General features: G+C 42.7%; 1 protein-coding gene across 1 annotated transcript in view; it reads left to right on the top strand.

Moving 5' to 3' along the window:
• The first annotated feature begins 9,704 nt into the window (after nucleotides 1–9,704).
• Nucleotides 9,705–19,518, top strand: part of LOC111262639 (orphan steroid hormone receptor 2) — a 12,218-nt gene continuing 2,404 nt past the window's right edge. Inside the window, exons 1-8 of the mRNA XM_022837042.2 lie at nucleotides 9,705–9,764; nucleotides 12,953–13,219; nucleotides 13,557–13,947; nucleotides 14,133–14,354; nucleotides 14,547–14,689; nucleotides 14,909–15,150; nucleotides 15,749–16,102; nucleotides 16,286–19,518. The exon at nucleotides 16,286–19,518 is cut by the window's right edge and continues 2,404 nt beyond it. Coding sequence (XP_022692777.2) covers nucleotides 9,705–9,764; nucleotides 12,953–13,219; nucleotides 13,557–13,947; nucleotides 14,133–14,354; nucleotides 14,547–14,689; nucleotides 14,909–15,150; nucleotides 15,749–16,102; nucleotides 16,286–16,469 — 1,863 coding nt within the window. The 3' untranslated portion in view covers nucleotides 16,470–19,518. The remainder of the gene's footprint in view (nucleotides 9,765–12,952; nucleotides 13,220–13,556; nucleotides 13,948–14,132; nucleotides 14,355–14,546; nucleotides 14,690–14,908; nucleotides 15,151–15,748; nucleotides 16,103–16,285) is intronic.

Here is a 19,518-nt window from a genome sequence, read left to right as displayed (position 1 = left end):
AGCATAAGGAAGCTATCGGTCAGTGGGGCGGCTCGGCGCGTTGCGCTGATCAGAGAACGTGCTGGCAGTAGGAATAATAACCCCTCACAGTCTCAAGACTCCTCATACGGTGGTGGTCGGCTGGTCATTGTTTGGCCATCGCTGGGAATGTAACGCGCTTCGCTATAATTGCAGCAGCCACACTCTCCCTGCTCGTTTCTTCCTCGTGCCACGGACCAAAGGCCGTTGTCATCCATCGGCAGTTGATGCCGTTGGTGTCACTACCGTTATAGTCAACAGTGAATGGTGGCCGTTAGGCGATCGAACGTGATAAAGATATCGTGGCAGCATGTCTTAAGATTACGTCCATGTCTTCGTCCGCGGTTTGTTTTTGATGTCAATCGTTTAACAATTGCGGTTGCTGGTGCAGTGGCCAAAGAGTGCAATAGTGGCTCGTTAGCTGTTGGTTTCAATACAAACGCCGCTGCGAAACGGCCCGGTCGTCAGGACGGGCTTGTCGGCGTCTGAAAACGCAACGTTTCAATGGACGCAACAAACAACGCCAATACTGCTGCGAAGCTTGTTCTGTATCGTATCCATGGTGTATGGCGGCCGTTTACGAACGCTCCCAAAAGTCGTCTGTCGTTGACTATCATTACCAAAATCGCTGCTACTGCTACTGCTACTGCTGAGACGGTTATTGTTGCAGTCACGGCAAAAAAGAGGATTGATTTGAACAAAGCCTGCCTTCATCCACGGTCCGCTAACTGGCAACTGCCATCGATTCTCAAGTCCTGCTAATAGCTTCGGTCCAAGGGATCGCGCCCACTACAAGCAACAGGATACTGCGGAGGCACGGTGGCATCTATTCCAGTTATATACTTTTTATGTCGATGAATGTTGTAGTCCTCTAATCGCTAGCGATACCGGACATATCTGATGAAAAGTGGGATCGTCGTAGCTGCAGCTCAGGGACTTCTGTCGCTGTTAGTACTTTTATTGACGTGGCTGAATGTCTCCACTGTCGCCTGATGGAGCTAAACCGATTTGAGTTTCGAGAACGGCATAGTTGCAAAAGCTATTTGAACAGAGCAGAAAGCAGTGCTCGCTTTCTAAAATACACCTTAATCGGTCGATCGATGGCAGTAAAACGTCCCTCCAAAACAATGAATACGTCGGCGGGAAACGCGACAACCGAAATCAGGTTCTCATACATTCTAGAACCTGCTTACATCCCGCCTCTACTACTCGAGGTTCCGTCGGATGTTGGCCACTATGCCACAGCAAAAGTAGATGTCAGCCAAAAAATGACGTATTGACATGGTCAGTGTTCGACCATATTTAACTTACCTACTTGGTCTGTTCGGTGCTTCTCTGGCGATTTCTCGATGAATGAAGTTATTTAACTAGTAGGAGGATAACAATCGAAAGATAGGCAATTCATTAAAAAAAAACAACGAGGGTGGAAGGGGACGCGCGAGATAGAACGAGACGAAAAACGCGCTGGTTGATGATGCCATAGTGGCAATTTCGGCAGATCCAATTGTGCCACCTAATCGTGCTTAGAAATCTGGGTCTACCTCTGCAAGTTATTATAGCAATAATATTTCCGACGACAACATATACAGTAAGAAGGATATTGGTGGATGTTATATTAAGCAATAGGAAACACTTTATTAGAGTAAAATCAGTGAAAATTTTGCAATACGGTCTTGTTACCGGTGGGGCACCGTGACATTAGCACTGGTTGATTGACCAATGCTGGCGTTGTATCGGAAGTCGAAGGTTTGTACAGTCACAGTCCACGCTGACGGTTCACCTGTCATCTGCAAAGGTCGTGTTTACCTGATTTTTCTACTCTGATTTTTGTGGGTAGCCTATTTTTTGGTATCGTGAAAGCCAGTTGCTTTGTGACTGATACCTTATTTCTTATAAGCAGTTTATCAAACAAAAACGGGGACTCGGACGCTGTGAAAGCAGCCTAGAGTACACCTTTAGAACACATTTTAGAAACCTCAGAAACCACCTAGTTTTCGGCAGTTGTTGAAGTTTTCGTATTTATTCAACGTTAAAAGAATATTCGGATTGGAACACCATGATCGCACTGCTATGATGAGAGAAAATGCCATATTTTTCACGATATTTCTGCTCACGATATCGCAGATGGTAACGTTGTTTCTTTGGCAGCCATGACGATGGTGTAGCTTCTTGCAACAGCTGCAAATATAAATGCTAGAAGGAACATACCCGTTTTGTCCTACTGAGAGCGGCCGAACGTGGTCATTTCTTCTCATCAACGCAAGTGGAACGCAAACGCATGTGTTTCAAGCCATGGTCCTCAAATACGAGGGCCTACTTCAGTAAAGAGTAGCTTTTATAATGGCTTATTTCGCCCTATTTTCCGCCATCGATTCGTTCGAGCATTTTCTTTGCGATATCGTCTAGTTCATTCCCGACGCCCCACACCGCCTTCGTGTTCATCGATCGAAGTCCTTCGACTAGTGAGTCTTCTAAGCTGTTCTTCTGTTTATCATCATCGTTTGACTCCGAAGTGGCGCTACCACATAACCGAGTCAGTATGTACGTACGTAGTTAGTATGTCGGACAAAATGCCTGTCTCCATCGCTGCCTCAAATAAAGGTCCAGCTGCGAGCTTATTCGCATCGATCCGGTTGGATGTTGCTGAATGCTTCCGGGCAGATTAGTCCCAACGGTCTGACAGGTTCGCTGAGGGAAAGCGCGGTGAATCAAGAGGAACTAAGTAGAAAAAGCAATGAAGTGAAAAACGTAAAATGTATTTATATAAAGCAAATAACAAAAAATCGCCTGTGTTAGTATCTAGAACAAGCAACAGCTGGAGAGTCAATATGGATATTGATAAGTAGTAACAAGGAAGAGAAAACGTCGAAGGGCGGGATCACTGATACCGGCATGTAGGTAGCAAAAGTCAAAACGAAGCGGTTCAACGTACGAAACCTCCTCCTCGAGGAGCTATAAAGAGATGCACTCAATGATTCCTTTACGGACCGTAGTGAACGAGATGATATCAAATATAGGCGATAGAGGCAAAGTAATAAAATACTCAAAAAAAAAAAAAATATTATAATGGTTCAGAGTGTTTAGTTGATAGGCGCCTAACGTCAAGTAACCATTACTGTTCGCCAAAGGTTTCAGTGATCAAAGAACGGCTGAAAGGCAATTTTATAAGCTCGAACGACCCCATCCCCCCCGCCCCCACCCCCCAAAAAAATGCTAAAGCCAATGTTTCAGCGCGTCTTTTGACGCTGTCTGCGTAGCTGACTGGTGCACGTTCCGACACCATATTGCGAGAATTAAGCCAGCCTGCTTAGCATACACGTTCGAGCACTAGCGGCTGGCGAAAAGAATACGACATGGTATACGTGCCATGTCGATCGAGCTGTCATTATACCACTCCTATTAGAACCGAAATGTTTTGAATTTTATGCCCGATAATACGGCCGTTAAGCATCGACTTAAACTTTGTAAGTACCAAAACGTACTTACTAAGTGTTTCTATTGCCATACAAAAGACGCACGTGGTGAAGGGGTCGGTATAGAGGCAATCTCAAATAGAGTATACGACAGAGAGCTCGTGCATGCAAACGAATGGGTAATATATATATATATATATATATATATATCTGTAATTAGATCGAAGTGACAGTATTTCACTAGAAGGCGATGGGGCTAGCCATCATATTGCACTACGTAAATTCTTAATAATGCTATATTATCTATTATGCCTGTTCTTTCTCTAACGGAAACTAAAGTTTACTGCATGCGTTGAGTAGATCATGTTTGCTGTGGGAAAAAACAAAAAATAAAAGATAATCTTATAAACATGCACAACAGTGAACGCCTCAGCGACAATTGACCCCACTTCGATGACCATCAGCTCTGCGCTTGGCCGATGTCGCTGTTTGTCGTCCGTCTTGCCTCGTTTGCCTTCTGCCAATCTGAGTGTCGTGCATACACTTCGGAAAACGTTCACACGCTTCCGTAAACGGTTCGCCATTGTGTCAAATCAATTAATCGATCAGTCAATCATTTTGTGATCCGATTCTGCCGTTTAATACAATATGCAGACGAACTTCTGATTGAGCCAATCTCACACGTTCTGCTGTGCCATTTTGGCAGTACCTGTTTGCTGATTGATACGTTCATTGATTAAGACATTTTCCGCTGTGTGGTTGATCGGCTCGGTAAATGTCGTCTCCAGCGCGTGACCTAGGCAATCTTGTAATTAACTACAGGAAATGATGAACGTTCATGTCTAATTATGGATAGAAAGAAAAAGCCATTGTATAGTTTAATGATGAATAATCTTACCGAGGTGTCAAAAAATTCGTACGCATTTAATCCAATTAAGGTGCGACGTCGTTCAAGGGCAAATATACCATAAAATAGTGTGCAATTTCTGTTTTTAAACCGCACGGCAACGTTCCACAGGAGAAATACGCTTTGCCCTTGTAACCTTACGCGATTTGGCGCTCATCCATCGTTTTTCAAACTGTTCATAAGAAAAATCAGAATTTCATTAAAACAATATGGAGTTATTTAGCTCACACTACCTGTGCTGCGATTCGAGGCCTGCTTTTTTGTGCATTTTTCCTATGTCCTTAAGTACGATCAAAGACACTAAAATCAAAGCAGAGGTGATGTTTTTTTAATACCCGCTATAAAAATGTTGCTTAGCTAGGCCTCGAACTACTTCACAGGGACCCGTTTATTTCCGCGATGAAAATGGATTGGATACGAGAAGTTCGCGTGTAAGGACCGAAGAAAATCCATTTTCTTCTTTAGACATCAACCCTGCTCGTGAACGTTAGTGACGCTCTGAGTTGCCGTAAAGTGTCGGTCAACAATGTTTGTAGTCTCTCAAGTATATGTATATACATATACCTGTAGGTATAGTATCTAAAGGACGAGGTTGCTGTCCTTGATGATGCTCTATCAGATGATTCTAAGTAGTGAAGTTCTCGAACACTGTGCATACAATTCTTCCTTAAGTTATTGGCCCGTAGTTTTCAAGTGTTTCTTTCGTACAACTCTTAAGTATAAGTGTCGTTACTAAAGATAAATTTGATTTTCTTTTTTGACGATTTTAGGCTATATTGTAGTGGTTCTATCAGAATTCAATCAACAATGAAGAGCGTAATTGGCTGGCAAATTAAGTGGAAGTTTCAAAGTTTAAAATCATACCTCATGTTCCTTTTTGCTGAGAAATACAAATTGCAGAAAAATGTGCGTCTGGTTACTTTTTCTAGATCCCGTCAATTGCTCAGGCTCTAGCAAACAGGACTGATACTTGCCTTTCACCTTTGAGACACCTATTTGTGTCCTTGAAAGGGATTTTTGTAGTATCCAAGCTGAGTCGTTATGCGTTTATCGTTATTTCCGGGGTTGGGAATGACAAAGGATAGTCAAATCATTATATATCAACAGCTGAAGGTAAACACACGCCCTTGTCATCGGTGAAACAATGAAAGCGAACGCTAGTTTACTGCCGAGAAGTTCTTACGAAACATTCCCTATTTATCACAAGAGACTGCTTAATTTACCCTCTAAAAGTTGAAAAATTTAATAAGGGTCCTTCAAAGCAACGGAAAAGAAAATGTTGGCGTACATTGTGTCAGCTTCAGCCTCTGTTATTTCGGGGTAATGTCGTCTACGGATTAACATAATTTTATCATTTTACCGAATTATGCAGAAGTTTCGAAGAACAGCGCCTGCTTCTTTGTTACGTGGCTGTAGGAGGGCTACCATTACCAAGTAAAGGATTTAGGGCGCAGAAGTCGATTCGCTAGAAACCGTAATTATATCATATTGTCTTTATTTACGCATGTGTTGAGTATATCCAGCCCGAGCTGTGGATTCGTGCAGACTAGTTAAGAAGAAGAAGACTGCAGATATCATGCACCCAAACCATCATGCCTTTTAAAAATCTACTATAGAGAAAATTAGGATAGGCACCAAACTATAAATAATATGCCAACCAGATACATTATCAAGTAACTATTCCTTCTTTTTCTATAGGTTAGATTCGTTTCCATGTAATCTATCTGGTATAGATATGTATAACGCACCAATTAATAGTCCCTTAAACTTACTTTATTAGTAAGTGTGATTTTACGATAAACGAGCACTTATCAAATTGTAAAACGTGTCTCCGTTCGGTCACCTTGTGATTTTAATTTTTTCTTGCATTTTATTTGTACAGAAAAAAAAAGCTAAACTATAGCTAATAGACGGACTTAACAATATTTCTCGATAAGATTACTACAGAACAATCACAGCTGTACAGGGGGCTTCGAAAAAAAGGGAACGCATCGAAATTTTGACGCATTAATGACAAACTCAACCCTTTGGTAAAAAGCATATCTAAACAGTGTGTAGTGTACAGTTTAATTACCTAGAGAAAATATTATGAGCGATATTGCTGTTTCTCATTGAATCCCACAAAGCAGGTAGAGTCGCCTAAACAACCCCAGCGCAACATGACCATTTTTCATGCTTACGGATTTCTGTTTCACATTAAATGCTCCCACTTTTTCGATACAAGTACTACGTAACCTCCGGCATTTAAAGCTCGTCTACAGTGGACAACTGTTTACCATCCAACCTCCCTTCCCCCTGGCATCGCTTTGTCCCTTGCGTCCAGATTGAATCGGTTCTTGTTTGTTCCGTGACTGCCTTCTGTTTCATGCCTCTTTCGTGTTGCTGCTTCTGGACACCGCCAAGAAAGAAAAAGATATTGGCGGAGAAAATGATAAACAGCATTAGTGTAATGGACAGCGTGTGCGCGCTTTCTAACTTGCGAGATACAATGGTATTTGGCCGGTAGCGAATTGTGACGCGATGACCCGAGGGAAGTCGAAGTTGTCATCAGCTCCCGGGCATCGCGCTGTCCACGCCGCTCACTGGCTAAGGCGACAAGTCGCAGCGCCGTCCTTTTCTCAGGGAAAATGTGTACGGGGGTCGGAGGAAGGGGGCAGTAAAGATGTCTGGAAAGGGAACAAAGCGATTGCTAAATGGCAATGTCGAGAACGGCGGAAGCCTTCTAATAGATGCACCAGATTCGACGCGCCCGATCCTTGGTCGCTGTCATAGTTGCACGCATATCTACCTAAGTTTATATTAATTCACCTTATTTAATATCCATATGTGCTTAAGCTTGACTTGATTATTATGTTTATTAGAGCAATAGTAATAATGGTGATGATGGTAAATGCCACTAAAGTGATCCTGTTCCATTTTTAGGGCGTGTTACCTTGCTGCAAATTGGTTATACTTCCGATTACGATGCGTACATTTTGTGCGATACAAGCGCACAGAAATACAAAACTTTCAACGTACTCGTTCAAAGCAACTCCAAGTTATAAAGTAGCATGAAACGTATAGGCCCTATGCTAAATATCTGCGCTCGTGTTTGTATGGCCATCTTCGTATCAGTGGAAGCAATCGGCTCTTATCGACGCCGCTAATATTTGCTATTATTCGGTCAAACGATGTCGACAAAACTGTGTAAACGTCCCCATTCAGCGAGCGCTTGACTTTTCGTACGAACCGAAGTCGCAGGTTTCATCTAATTGGGCGTTACTTCGTGCCTGACTGCCTCAAGCTCTCTCACTAGATTCCGTCCCGTCGTCGGTTACTAACATTCTATATTCGTTTACGCTCCGTCTGTACCGGTGGCGACCACAATCTCTTCGTGCCAAAAGTAGCCAGGCGAAGTCTAATTTGAACTGTTTGTTGGCTTGCCTCTTGCTGCTAGCCCACGCTGACGAACGGCATATGAAAGTCGAGGAATAACTGGCTGTCGGCGTTTTCGGGGTTGTCCACCTTGAAAAGTCGAAGTTGTCGCAGGCACCGGAAATCGTCCCCATACGCCAGGCAAGGGCCTAGCCCCACAGTCGGCCATTTAGTAGGTCAATCCTCAGAAACATTAATCGCCCCTGTAACTCGAAAGTTTAATTCGTAATCTTGTGAGGTTGGTCGTAGCCAACGAGGAAAGGCTGAAGGGACTAAAGGGCGTTAGCGATTCGTGCGCAAGCCTCGTTCTCGTGAATCATCTAAACAGAATAGAATGCGATATAGTTGAAGTCGACGGGTACGATTCGAGCAAGCTAGCGAACAGCTTGCTCAACGCTAATGCTCGTACCATTTTGCATACCTATTTCAAATAGTTTATTTCGTTGGCATAGAAAGAAAATGAAGAAGAGAGCATGGCACGTTAATCGATCCCGATTGCTTCAGCGTTGATCAATCAGCTCCTTCGGCAAGTCAGTGGCAAGTCTCAATCGTCGTTGGTCGAGCGTCGTAATCGACCCAAAGGCCACTAGAGCAAGTCGTTCGACTGTTTTAAGTACGACTGATCAACTACAGCGATATCACGACCAACAAAAAGTTAACTCGCCGGAACATAATCTTATTCAACTTGATAACAATAGTTGTTGCTATCGGCGAAGCTCAGAAATCAAAAAAGCCCAAAAGACAAAGTAGTGCTCGGCCGCACCAACCCGAATATCGGAGTACAATTGGCGAAAACCAGCACGGATTTTGCATGCTGACGATAACTAGTCGATTAGGAGAACTCCATCTTGTAACAGCATCTCAAGTTTTAATATAAATGTGCTTAATTAAGAAAAATGTTCGCCATGCTGATTCTGTTCGATCTAATGGTTTTATGGGAGAATCATTATCTTATTGTTTTCTTCTTTGTACCTGTGTCATCCTGTATTAATAATATATGTATATAATATCATTTAGACAATAACAGATGCAAAGTAGATCTTTGCGTTTGATGCATTACCCATAAAAGCACCAGGTTTCTCTTTAATTAAATAATGAACTCAATAAATAGAATACGGTTCACCGCGTTACTCGCTTTTCGTCTATCGCTCCCACGAAGATCCGTGAAGATTAACTTTATGGGTAGACACAAACTTCGTGGCTGTGATTGAAAAGATGGTCATTGCGCCATCGCAAATTCGCGTGGGGTAACGCCATTACACAAGACGGAAATCTCTTCGTTGAACGAATACAAAGAAATCCGAAGACGGAGGAATGACAAAGACAAAAAGAATTATACAGAAGACAAAGAGCTCGCTGACTGAGTGACTGACTGATGTGACAGAGAGACCGGATTAACTTTTTCCCCACTTTGTAAGTGGGGCTTGAGCGAGAATGAACGATTGGCAACACGCACTTTTTTTGATAGATCTTCTTGGCGTCTTTTACCTTGAAATTTTTTTTAGTGTTTTTTTTACGTGCGTCAATCAAAAACAGCCACGTCAAGCAACGCAGAGGTATTTAGAAAAATCAACCCCGATGCAGTCAATTAAAGCTGTTTGCAAGCGGTCGAAAAGCGGACAAATACATTTTCATGGTCTTCTTCCTCTGGCCACTCCATTACCTTTTTCCACCTTGCGCTAATTTGTCTGACACACAACACGATCTTGTAGTTAGTTGCTTTCTACAAAAAAAAAGGTATCTTTTGTCACCACCCGGTTCGTGTTCGAATTTCCACACATGTACACGCGGACGGAAACCCATCTATCTAATGGGGCACTAGCTCTCTTCACGTCAGTTCGGCAAGCTGAAGAGAAAAAATTTCATGACGATATATCCATGTTGGCTAGCATATGCTATTCGTTTAATCAAAACAGTGCCGAAGACAACAGCGCTCGACGACGCTGGACGAAATGCTGCGTGGGTATTGCCCACCTACACAGATGTTGAAGGCACTACGCAACGCTGTTACGGTACGTTAGCCTCTTCTGGCATGTGACGTATGCGTGTTTATGGGTAAGCTATTACGAAGATCTACTGTCATATTTTTTCATCGATTTAGTTTAGCACCTACCACATAGCTGCCGACAGCAGGAAGGCGGACGGCAGTCGACAAGCCCCTCGCTTGTCTACGCCGACAACCAGCCCTGTTGTGGCGTGTCTTTTCATTCAGAGATTCTCTCTGCTTCACTGTTATCCTCTCAACAGAGAAACTGTAGGGCGCTTATGCGTCGAAGCGACCGAGCCGACGGCTGTGTGCGTATGAGATGTGATACAGCAAGTATCGATCGTATCGTCGCATAGCAACGTAGACCCGTCAATTGCGATCGTCAACCATCGATCGCCACTTTACCCGACGTGTTTGGCTGTAAGCTGTCAATCCTTTTTCGACGTAAGTGGATGAGTGACGATGATGAGAACGACGACGATAGCTAGCGTTTCCTCAACCGGTTCCGCGTACTGATTGAATTCTGAATGAAACCAGAACATGACTGCAGTGGTCAACAACGTGGGGCCGCCGCAGCATCAACAGGAGAGCTACTCTGAAATATGGATGGACTCCTCTTGGTGCTGCTGTTGCTGTATCAATAAGATCAACCTACAGCGGTCACCCGTACCATGTCCTATTCTACCGAGCGTGCCAGCCGTCATCCTCTTGACGGGAGACGGAGTCCCTTTGGCACATGACCTCTTTCTTGACTCAATAATTGTGTGTGTACCACGCTACCGCTGTATGGGACGGCGGCACTGTTTCAGACGCGAGACGATTACGTACCGAAAGGCATCGTAAAATCACCGCGGGTTATACGAGCAAAACTCAAAGGATTCAATTGGCCACCTGTTCTCGTGTTGGACAAATGTTAAAATTGATGCATAATATATTCGTCGTTCGTAGCTTGTAGCCATACGATTACTGCTATGGCTAGTAGAGTTAGAGTCGTTGGTAATCGACGGCTGTAGAGCCCTTTCGGGCTAGACATCTCGGTGCGCTCTAGTTCGCTCCAGCCACCGACCCCCCAAATCCAATAAATCACTTGTCATCGCGTCTACATGTTGCTATTGTTGTTGTAGTAGACTAGCGTCAACGTCGATCTGCTGACGACCAATTTGACTGTCAAGTCAAGTATCGAGGCTTATCAAACTATGGCTGTATCCCTTACTGTGCTTTCTGTCTCTCCTGTGCGGTCTGATAGTTAAATCCGAACGATTCCTTGTTTCGTGGTAGAAAAGAAAAACAATCTAACTTAGCGGCCACGGGTCCAAATCAGTCTCACTCGGGAGCGGCAGTAAATTTCGTGCTAAGTGCGTCTGTTCTCCTGTAAAGTTGACTCACGCTTAGAGTGATCAGACGATAAAACTGTGGGGGTGTATATAACGGGGTCAGGCTGTCGACACAACAATGACCTGAGCAGTCTACAAAATTTGCCCGGAACTCTAATACACTATTGGGAGCAACGCAGTTGCATCGCACTCTCGAAACAAGCGCTGCTAAAAAAATAATGGCAAGAACTAGCCAATACGCAGCGTTCGACATGTTGACTATCGTTGGCCTCGAAGATGGCACTGTACATCTGTCTGATGAAAATGTTCTTTTACAAGTTCTATAATAGGCGCCACTAAAGGACCGACGGGCGACTCTTATAGGTGTTCCTCAACCAAAAGTCATCAATAGCCATGTTGTCCTTCTATCGAAAGCAGCACACATCCCTTTCTCGTTAGTTAGAGAGAGGGAGGGAGGTTAAAAAAAAAACAAAAAAAAAAAAAAGGCCTATATCATTTACCGATAGTGACCTGGTCTGCCGGTGACGCGTGTCTGACGATCTACTGAATATGCAAAAAACAAAAACGAGAGTAGAAGGACATCACAGCAAGAGAGTGTGCATCGAGTGAATTCTCAGTGACATCCGACGCAACTCGGAAGATCGCCAACGTTCGTGCCTCCATCTTAGTAGGTGAAAAGACGATTATCTCATTTGATAGTTAATTTGCCGAAGGAAACGCTTTGAAGCAAACAAACACGATGCGGCAAATACGCAGACAGAAAGAAGGTGGTAGAGACTGGACGATGACGAACATGGCGTAGACGACGGTTGATTTGTGACAGCAGTAGCAACGGCAAAAGCCACTAAAGCATCATCGATGACGGTAATTGAAGACACAGTGTTGTAATAGCAGAAATTACATAATAACAGCTACAATTCACTACGCCAAAAGTAACGGTGCCGATCGAAAAGCAGTGACAGCCATAGGGGGAAATCTTGGGTTATCCCACAAACGACGAGTCTAAACAACAGAAATAGCAAAGATAACAACAACTCGGCGACCCGGCAGGCAGCAAACGAAGAACAGATTCTAAAGAGATCGACGACAATAACATGATGACACATTTGGACAGCGTTATATTTATCCTCCTGCGACGCGCGAGGTAACTCTGACGTGGTAGCAGATTTGGCGATGTAAATGGGAAAAGATCGAAAAAAAAAAAAAAGAGATAATTTCTTCCAAGGTGGATTTGTCGAACTTACTCAGCAGTTAGTTGACGTTGGCTCGTGTGGTTTCGGATCGGTCCGAAACTTGAACTTTTCGTGTCGTATGTCAACGAAATAGTGCAAGGTTAAAGCGTATGATTCACAGGGTAGTGGCTTTCCGCGCAACCATATACTGTTGACGTTACTTACTCGTCCCAATTCGATCCGTCCAGCTGAGGTGGAACTCGATGACATCGAATGGTCACTACCAGTAACGCAATATGCGTGGAACAAGTAGTATATAGGAGCTAACAGCTTGAACTAAATGATGTGTATCGGAAGTCAGGGTTTGTGATTTTTAGGAGAACGGTGAATGACAGACGATCAATGATAATTAAACTGACCATAATAAACCTATACAAAAATTATCATTGGTCTCTTTTTTTTTTTTCCGATTAACAAGCTACCAAAACGGTGGAGGTATGAGTTAAGTAACTAGCCTCATTATTTAGATCAGGATATTGAGTATCTGAGTTAGAAACTTTGTCTTACTTTTCGTGCTAGCATAATGGTATGCATATAATAATAATCATAATAACAATGTAGTTTCGCCTTGTCATTGGAGGTTGTGGGTGTTTTTTTTTATTTTTTTGAAAATCTAATTCCCCTATCGTTTTGCTTCATGTTTGCAGAGCCCGTATGATCTATCGGTGCGGTGTTTGACTCGAGTCGGGACGGAAGTTGAGGCTGTAGTTGAAGAGGTGCCCGAGGACGGTCTTGAAGTCGGGTCTTCGATGAGGATGATCTCGGACAGCGAGCCGACGACCGAGGTCGATTCTCTGGGGGACGAGGCGCATTCACCCGCCGGTTCGGGTGATACCATTACCACCACAACACACTCTGACCAGGAGACGAATACCACAACGACTCCTAAGCCCTCGGCAGCATCCTTAAACGCTGTGAGCAGTAATATAGTGGACGTGCAATTTTGTTCTTACGAGTAATTTCACTACTGCATCTAATGCGAGCACACGCACTATTATAACAAATAATAATCGATAAAAAAGGACTTGCCTTGTTATGTAGTCTATCTTGGAAGACTGGACATATTCGTTATAATTTAATAATTAATATAGTGTTGTCCTAAATTTCCTCTGTCGTTCTACCGGTTTCTAGTAAACGGCACCGAGCAGTCGGAGAAGAAGCTTGCTTATTCTACGTTAGTGCAAAAAAACGGGGCCGACTGTACTATATGTCTACTCATTGACCCTCTACTTTTTATCGGTTTCATTTTAGCTGGCCACTCACCCCGGCTTTAATAGTCTGTCCGCGTTGGCTATGGCCAACTTTTATCCTGACCCAGAGCAAATCAGTCTCGCTCTCAAAAACGCAGAATATCAAGGAACCGAAGGCCTAATGCGACTAGGTACATTTGACGCTCGAAGAGGCGTTACGGGTCGCACTTCCCCTAACGAATCCTGTGTCGTCTGCGGCGACCGTGCGTCAGGCAGACACTATGGCGCCATCAGTTGTGAGGGCTGCAAGGGTTTTTTCAAGCGCAGCATCCGAAAACAGCTCGGTTATGCGTGTCGAGGGGACCGTAACTGTGAAGTGACAAAACACCACCGAAATCGCTGTCAATACTGCCGATTGCAGAAATGTTTACAGATGGGGATGCGAGCTGATGGTGAGAATGATATTTATCTATTGATAGCTAGAACCTAAAACCTACATATGTATGACTTCGTCACCACAGAAAAATCAGTTTCGAGAGCAACGAAGGTTATTGAATTTAGTAGTGTACGTTCCCATATGTGTATTTGTATAGCTGCATGCTAAGAACGAACTATTGTGCTTTCGATGGTATTACAGCCGTGCAGTCAGAACGGAAACCGGCATCGGTTGGTTCGTCTTCAATCGAAAATAACTCCCGATTCGAGAAAGCTACAGCAGCAGCTACCCCTACCGGCGGAACTCTCACACCGGGAGCCACTCCCACTCTTAACTTGTTCCCGTCCCTTGCAGCGCAACGAGCCGCGCTGGCCGCCGGCCTTCATTCACTTGCTAATGATAAAGATCTTCATAGCGCTCTCAGTAAGTTACACATCTAAACCCCCTGCTTCGGCCACTATTTCCCTTTGTCGCGCTTTCATTTCGCTTAATGTGGCTGTCAGTCTCCCAGACATCGTTGTCATTTTGCAAAGCGGCCACATATATATATATATATATATAGTCTTTTTCTTTCCGTATATTTATAAGCATGTTTTGTTGCAATTGTAAACACAGAAACCCCGCCGCTAAATGACCTAACGACCCTCGCAAGTGTCGTGACCACGTGGGCGAACATGCAGAAAGCTCAAGGAGATGGAAAAGTTCAGGATAACGCTTTGTCGAAGGTGGTAGAGACACTTCAAAACGCACAGAGAACGGTTAGTATGTGGCCTCGCAATAACTAGTCAAATCTTTTCAAATTAGCTGACTTTACTCTTCTGAACCAATATATTTTAGGCCAATCACTCGATACAATTAACAACAATAACAATAATGACAATAAAGCAATAAAAACGAATAAATCTTGTCTAAACATACGAATATAGGCGTATCATCTTGGTACTATGTAGTGTGTGTTTGTCAAATTGTTTTCATAGTCCCCTCCGGTTAAGGTCGAGCCTACAATAATAGCGGCACCATTTCGAAGCGAATTAGTTCGCGAGGACCAGCTTGAGTTTCGGTTAGCGCCACCAGCTGGTTCACTTAATAACAACGGACCTTTACCGTTACTGACGGCCTCTGGAGACCTTAACGAAACGTTCGTGTGCGAATCCGCCTCAAGATTGCTCTTTCTATCGATTCATTGGGCCAAAGGACTTGAGCCATTCCAACAACTACAGTGAGTTTATACTATACGCTTTATCACAGAATGACGATGATGGTAACATCCCTACACGAAAACAAGGGAACGGCCGAAATTCAGCCTGCGGTATAACCATACACTAAAGAATTTCCAATTTGATTGAATTGACAAGGTAGTTTCACACGGCTTCACTGTGTCGTCCGGCGCATATACGTACTCTATCTACATGTTCTCACGTGATATGACTTAAAGTGATGATGGACAATGACTGATTAAACCTTCTTCGTAGCAATGAAAGCACCCCTTAATCAATCGTCATATACTTATTTACCTACTCTTACTTCTTCGAAACAGCGCAGAGTGTTGCCGTGTGATCTACCTGAAAGGTAGAACTCATCTATGGGCATATGTTTATTATTGCAGTGTTAGCGTCGTCGACGAGTTGACGCATAACGTATGGGTTATTAACAGTTGTAGAACAACAGTTCCTACCTACAGTTCCGAACTGATGTAGCAAGAATTGATAACAATAGCGATCAACAGGCGATATTCTCTATGTTTCCGCAATCCTATATTCCTTAAATCCTTGTCCCTTGGCAAACATCACTAATTTTTTTTTGGGCTTCTTGTTTAGCAGTGAGATTCAGACAGTCCTTATTCGCAACTGCTGGGCAGAGTTGTTCTGTCTTGGATTGGCACAGTGCTCGAAACAAATGTCGGTAACGGCGATTTTAAAGGCCCATGGCCGACAGCTGCAGCGGCGTCCGCACGAGGATGCCCTCCGCAATCGACAGGTTGAAAGTCATTTGCAAAGACTGCGCACCTTCGTCGACACAGTGTGTGCGCTAGGTTTGTCCGACCTTGACATGGCGCTACTGAAGGCAATCGTGTTATTCAGCCCTGACTGGCTAGTGTCCACCTCCAGCGACTCAAAATGGAGAAGTCAGGTCGAAAGCTTTCAAGTGAAGGCCGTCAACGAACTAAAAAGGTATCATTCCTAGTTGGTATTCGGTGGGGCATTATTTTAGCCAAATTGTTTAGTACACGACTATTTGCCAGCAACTAAAAGTATGACAGTATGAGTATAAATCTATTCAATCTAATTTGTGCTGCGTACGCAAAAATATAATACAGTGCCAATTGCCTAATCTGTCACGGTCAAACTTTTCAGGTCCAGCGCAAGTGAGGAGCGTGTGAATCGACTTCTCCTTAAGTTACCACTACTTCGATCGCTCGATGCGGAGTTGACTGAAGAATTATTTTTTGCGGGGCTTATCGGCAAGGTGCAGATCGACTCCATTATCCCTTATATCCTTAAGATGGACTCCCCTGACCATCTGGGCGTCGCTTATTAAGGGCGCTACTGCAACTTCGACCCATATTTCATAATGACGAGGGATCTATGATCATATCTAAATATGCGCCACTGCGACGAGAGGAGCGTCGTGTTCTACATCTTGTGGTCATCTTCAAGCAACGGAAACGGGCCAACCATTTAGATTCGCTCTTTTGCCGTCGTGCAAAAGCCATCTTTGAAATCTGTGCATCAGGCTAAGCTACCGTGCTGGCTCACAGCTATGGAACGGAACAAATAATATAGTGTGACTCACATAAATGAGAATAGCACATAAAGGTCTATGATACTGCGTCCTTTAAAGGAATAATACCTTCTAGCTCTGCTATGTAAAATATGGCTCATGTTTTGTCCAGCATAGCAGTATATCGTTAAGTACCTCATTTTCGAACGAAAAACATGGCCAATTTTTGCTGATATTAAACATCACCCCTCATTCCTCTGCTTGTTGGCATCGTTGCCAATATGAATGGCGGTCCAACTTGCTTGACATCATCGTCCGTCCAATTTTGTGATACTGTGACATATACACTCAACACATATATGCGTACACATACACGTACATACATACATACCTACTCCGACAGGCAGACAGAAGCAAATGAGCGAATGTACTTCGATCGACCTTTCATAATGAAGAATAGTGTATTTTTTTGTTCTTCTTAGAGGAAACATAGACCATATTGCACTGTCTAGGTGCCTTTGACGGCGAGCCAAAGTCGAAACAAACTGGCTGAAGCGTGGCCATAAAGCAAAAAGAAAACTAGACGTTGGATGAGATGTATTGCAGAAAAACAAAAAACCTTAATGCTGCAGTAAATTCAGTTTTACCATAATTCAACCATATCTTATTGCACTTATAGGCTCTCATTCCGCTGTCAGTTTTCTTAAATTCCTGACTTGACTCGCTCGTCATCACTCATCTAAAGTATGAAGTATCATATAAGTTGGCGTAGATTGATTTTTGGTCACTAAGTTCAAATGTGTATTGTCCGAGATAACCATCATCTTAAGCCTATATTTATTATTCGTTACGAGATATATATATATATATATGATGATCGTGGAAAGGCGGATTTGTATATAACTGGTAGCTAACGAGACACGAACGTCGCACCCTCATACGATACACACAGACACACGTAACATAGCAGTAGAAATTTTCAGTGTCCAACTGTAGCGTCCGTGAACTTCGCTGTATAAAGTGAGACAAATTCCAATTTTGAAGCCTTTTATTGCCCTTGTCTAGTTAGGACGCCCTTGTCTATAGGACAGTTCGTATGTTTCGTCAGGACAATATTACAACTTGTTACTCTATAGTCCGTAGAAAGACTAGTACTTTACCAATATTTTAAAATATTATTGCCTAGCGGTAGTATGAAAAAAATTTCCTTACACACACACACACACATATATATAGAATAAAGTAGTTAATATTTATACTAAGTATTTTCGTATATATATATATATATATATATATATATATATATAGCAACGATGCAAAGAGAAGTATGCGAGTTATGGGAAAAAAAGTGTCTCCTATTTTACGATAACAATATTTTTGATTTTGCTTTTCTTCCTTAACGATATATTGTGTTTCCCTTAAGAGGGAGTCTGTCCACCAAAAAACAATCGAAAATAAATATGGGGATGAAAGCAACACGATGATCTGTATATATATATATATAAATTTCGCTATATATAAGTATATAAAAGTGCATCCTTAAGTACATATCAACAGTCTACATACCCCTATATATACACATGCAATAGTGACATAATGAATGTGTCAGTATTGTGAAAATGTCCTTCACCCAAATTACCTTCGTATAGGGAACAGGCGATATTCAGGTAATTTACTTAATTGTAGATTAGTATAATGTAAGCGCTATAATCCTCACCGCCCATGTACTTGCAGCTTCCAACGTTTATTTATAGGCTATACGTTTCCCTTTTTTGTGACGTCCGAAGATGCCGCTCACTCGCCCATAATAGCCTTGCCTCCTCATGTCTTCAGACAAGCAAGCGGGTAAGGTCGTTAAAGAGCAACTCCTGTATTTCTCTCGTCCGGTAGATAACCAAGCTCTGAGCCTTATTACAAAAACAGAAGGCCAATAAATCTTTTTCCACCATTTCTAAAGATTCATCAAAATCTTGTATCTTTTATTCTTCGATGCGACGAAAGGTGATTGATGCAAATTCGAGAATGAGTTCTTCGAGGCTTGGCCGTAAGGGAAAGCTAAATATGTCCAGCTGCTAACAGCTTCGGTACACGAACCCTATTCCACCAAGCAAATTGACATCAGATAATACATAAAAAGCGCCACTGCGACGAGTTGTACCGAAAGTTGACAATGTCTATTATCATGATGGTAATCGATATCAATGTAATGTGTTTATGTTACGACCCCACAAATAATGTTACGGAGACCCAGATATACAAAATCTGTTAATCTATTTACCTTTACCTTATATATATATACATATATATATATATATATATATATATATATATAGAAAGAGCGAGCGAGCGAGCGAGCGAGAGAGAGAGAGAGAGAGAGAGCACATACAAATGTTTGTTACAATGCTTATCTACATTGTCTAGATGTTTGACGCAACGATCACAAATCGTTAACAACGATGACTATGACGAGTAAAGAAGACGTTGTCTTACTTTTTAACTCACCTGTGACAAGTGCAGAACCTAAAAATTGAAAAGAAAAATTACGTGATGAGCTTTTCTTCCATCTGAGCAATGCGATATCGTCTTCGCTATTTCTCACGAGATCGAGAAGCCTTTCGTTTGATCGACAAGAAATTTTTGTCTGACTACATCGTCATACTGTTTTTGCCCGAATGAAACATTAAAATTAGATTGAACTGCACAGAAGCACAACTGAAAGAAAAATAACCGGGACGTTGCAGATTCTTCTATGTTTCTAGACGAAATCGTAGTACAACGTTTTGTTGAAACGCATCAACAAATGTATAAGGGGCAAATTTAGCAATCTAGCTTCCCTGCATTCACATACGTCATGTCTAATTGGAAC

Source organism: Varroa jacobsoni, unplaced genomic scaffold (assembly GCF_002532875.2).
Source record: "Varroa jacobsoni isolate VJ856 unplaced genomic scaffold, vjacob_1.0 scaffold_686, whole genome shotgun sequence".
In the NCBI taxonomy this organism is placed as follows: Eukaryota; Metazoa; Arthropoda; class Arachnida; order Mesostigmata; family Varroidae; genus Varroa; species Varroa jacobsoni.
This window is presented reverse-complemented; position numbering and strand designations above follow the sequence as displayed.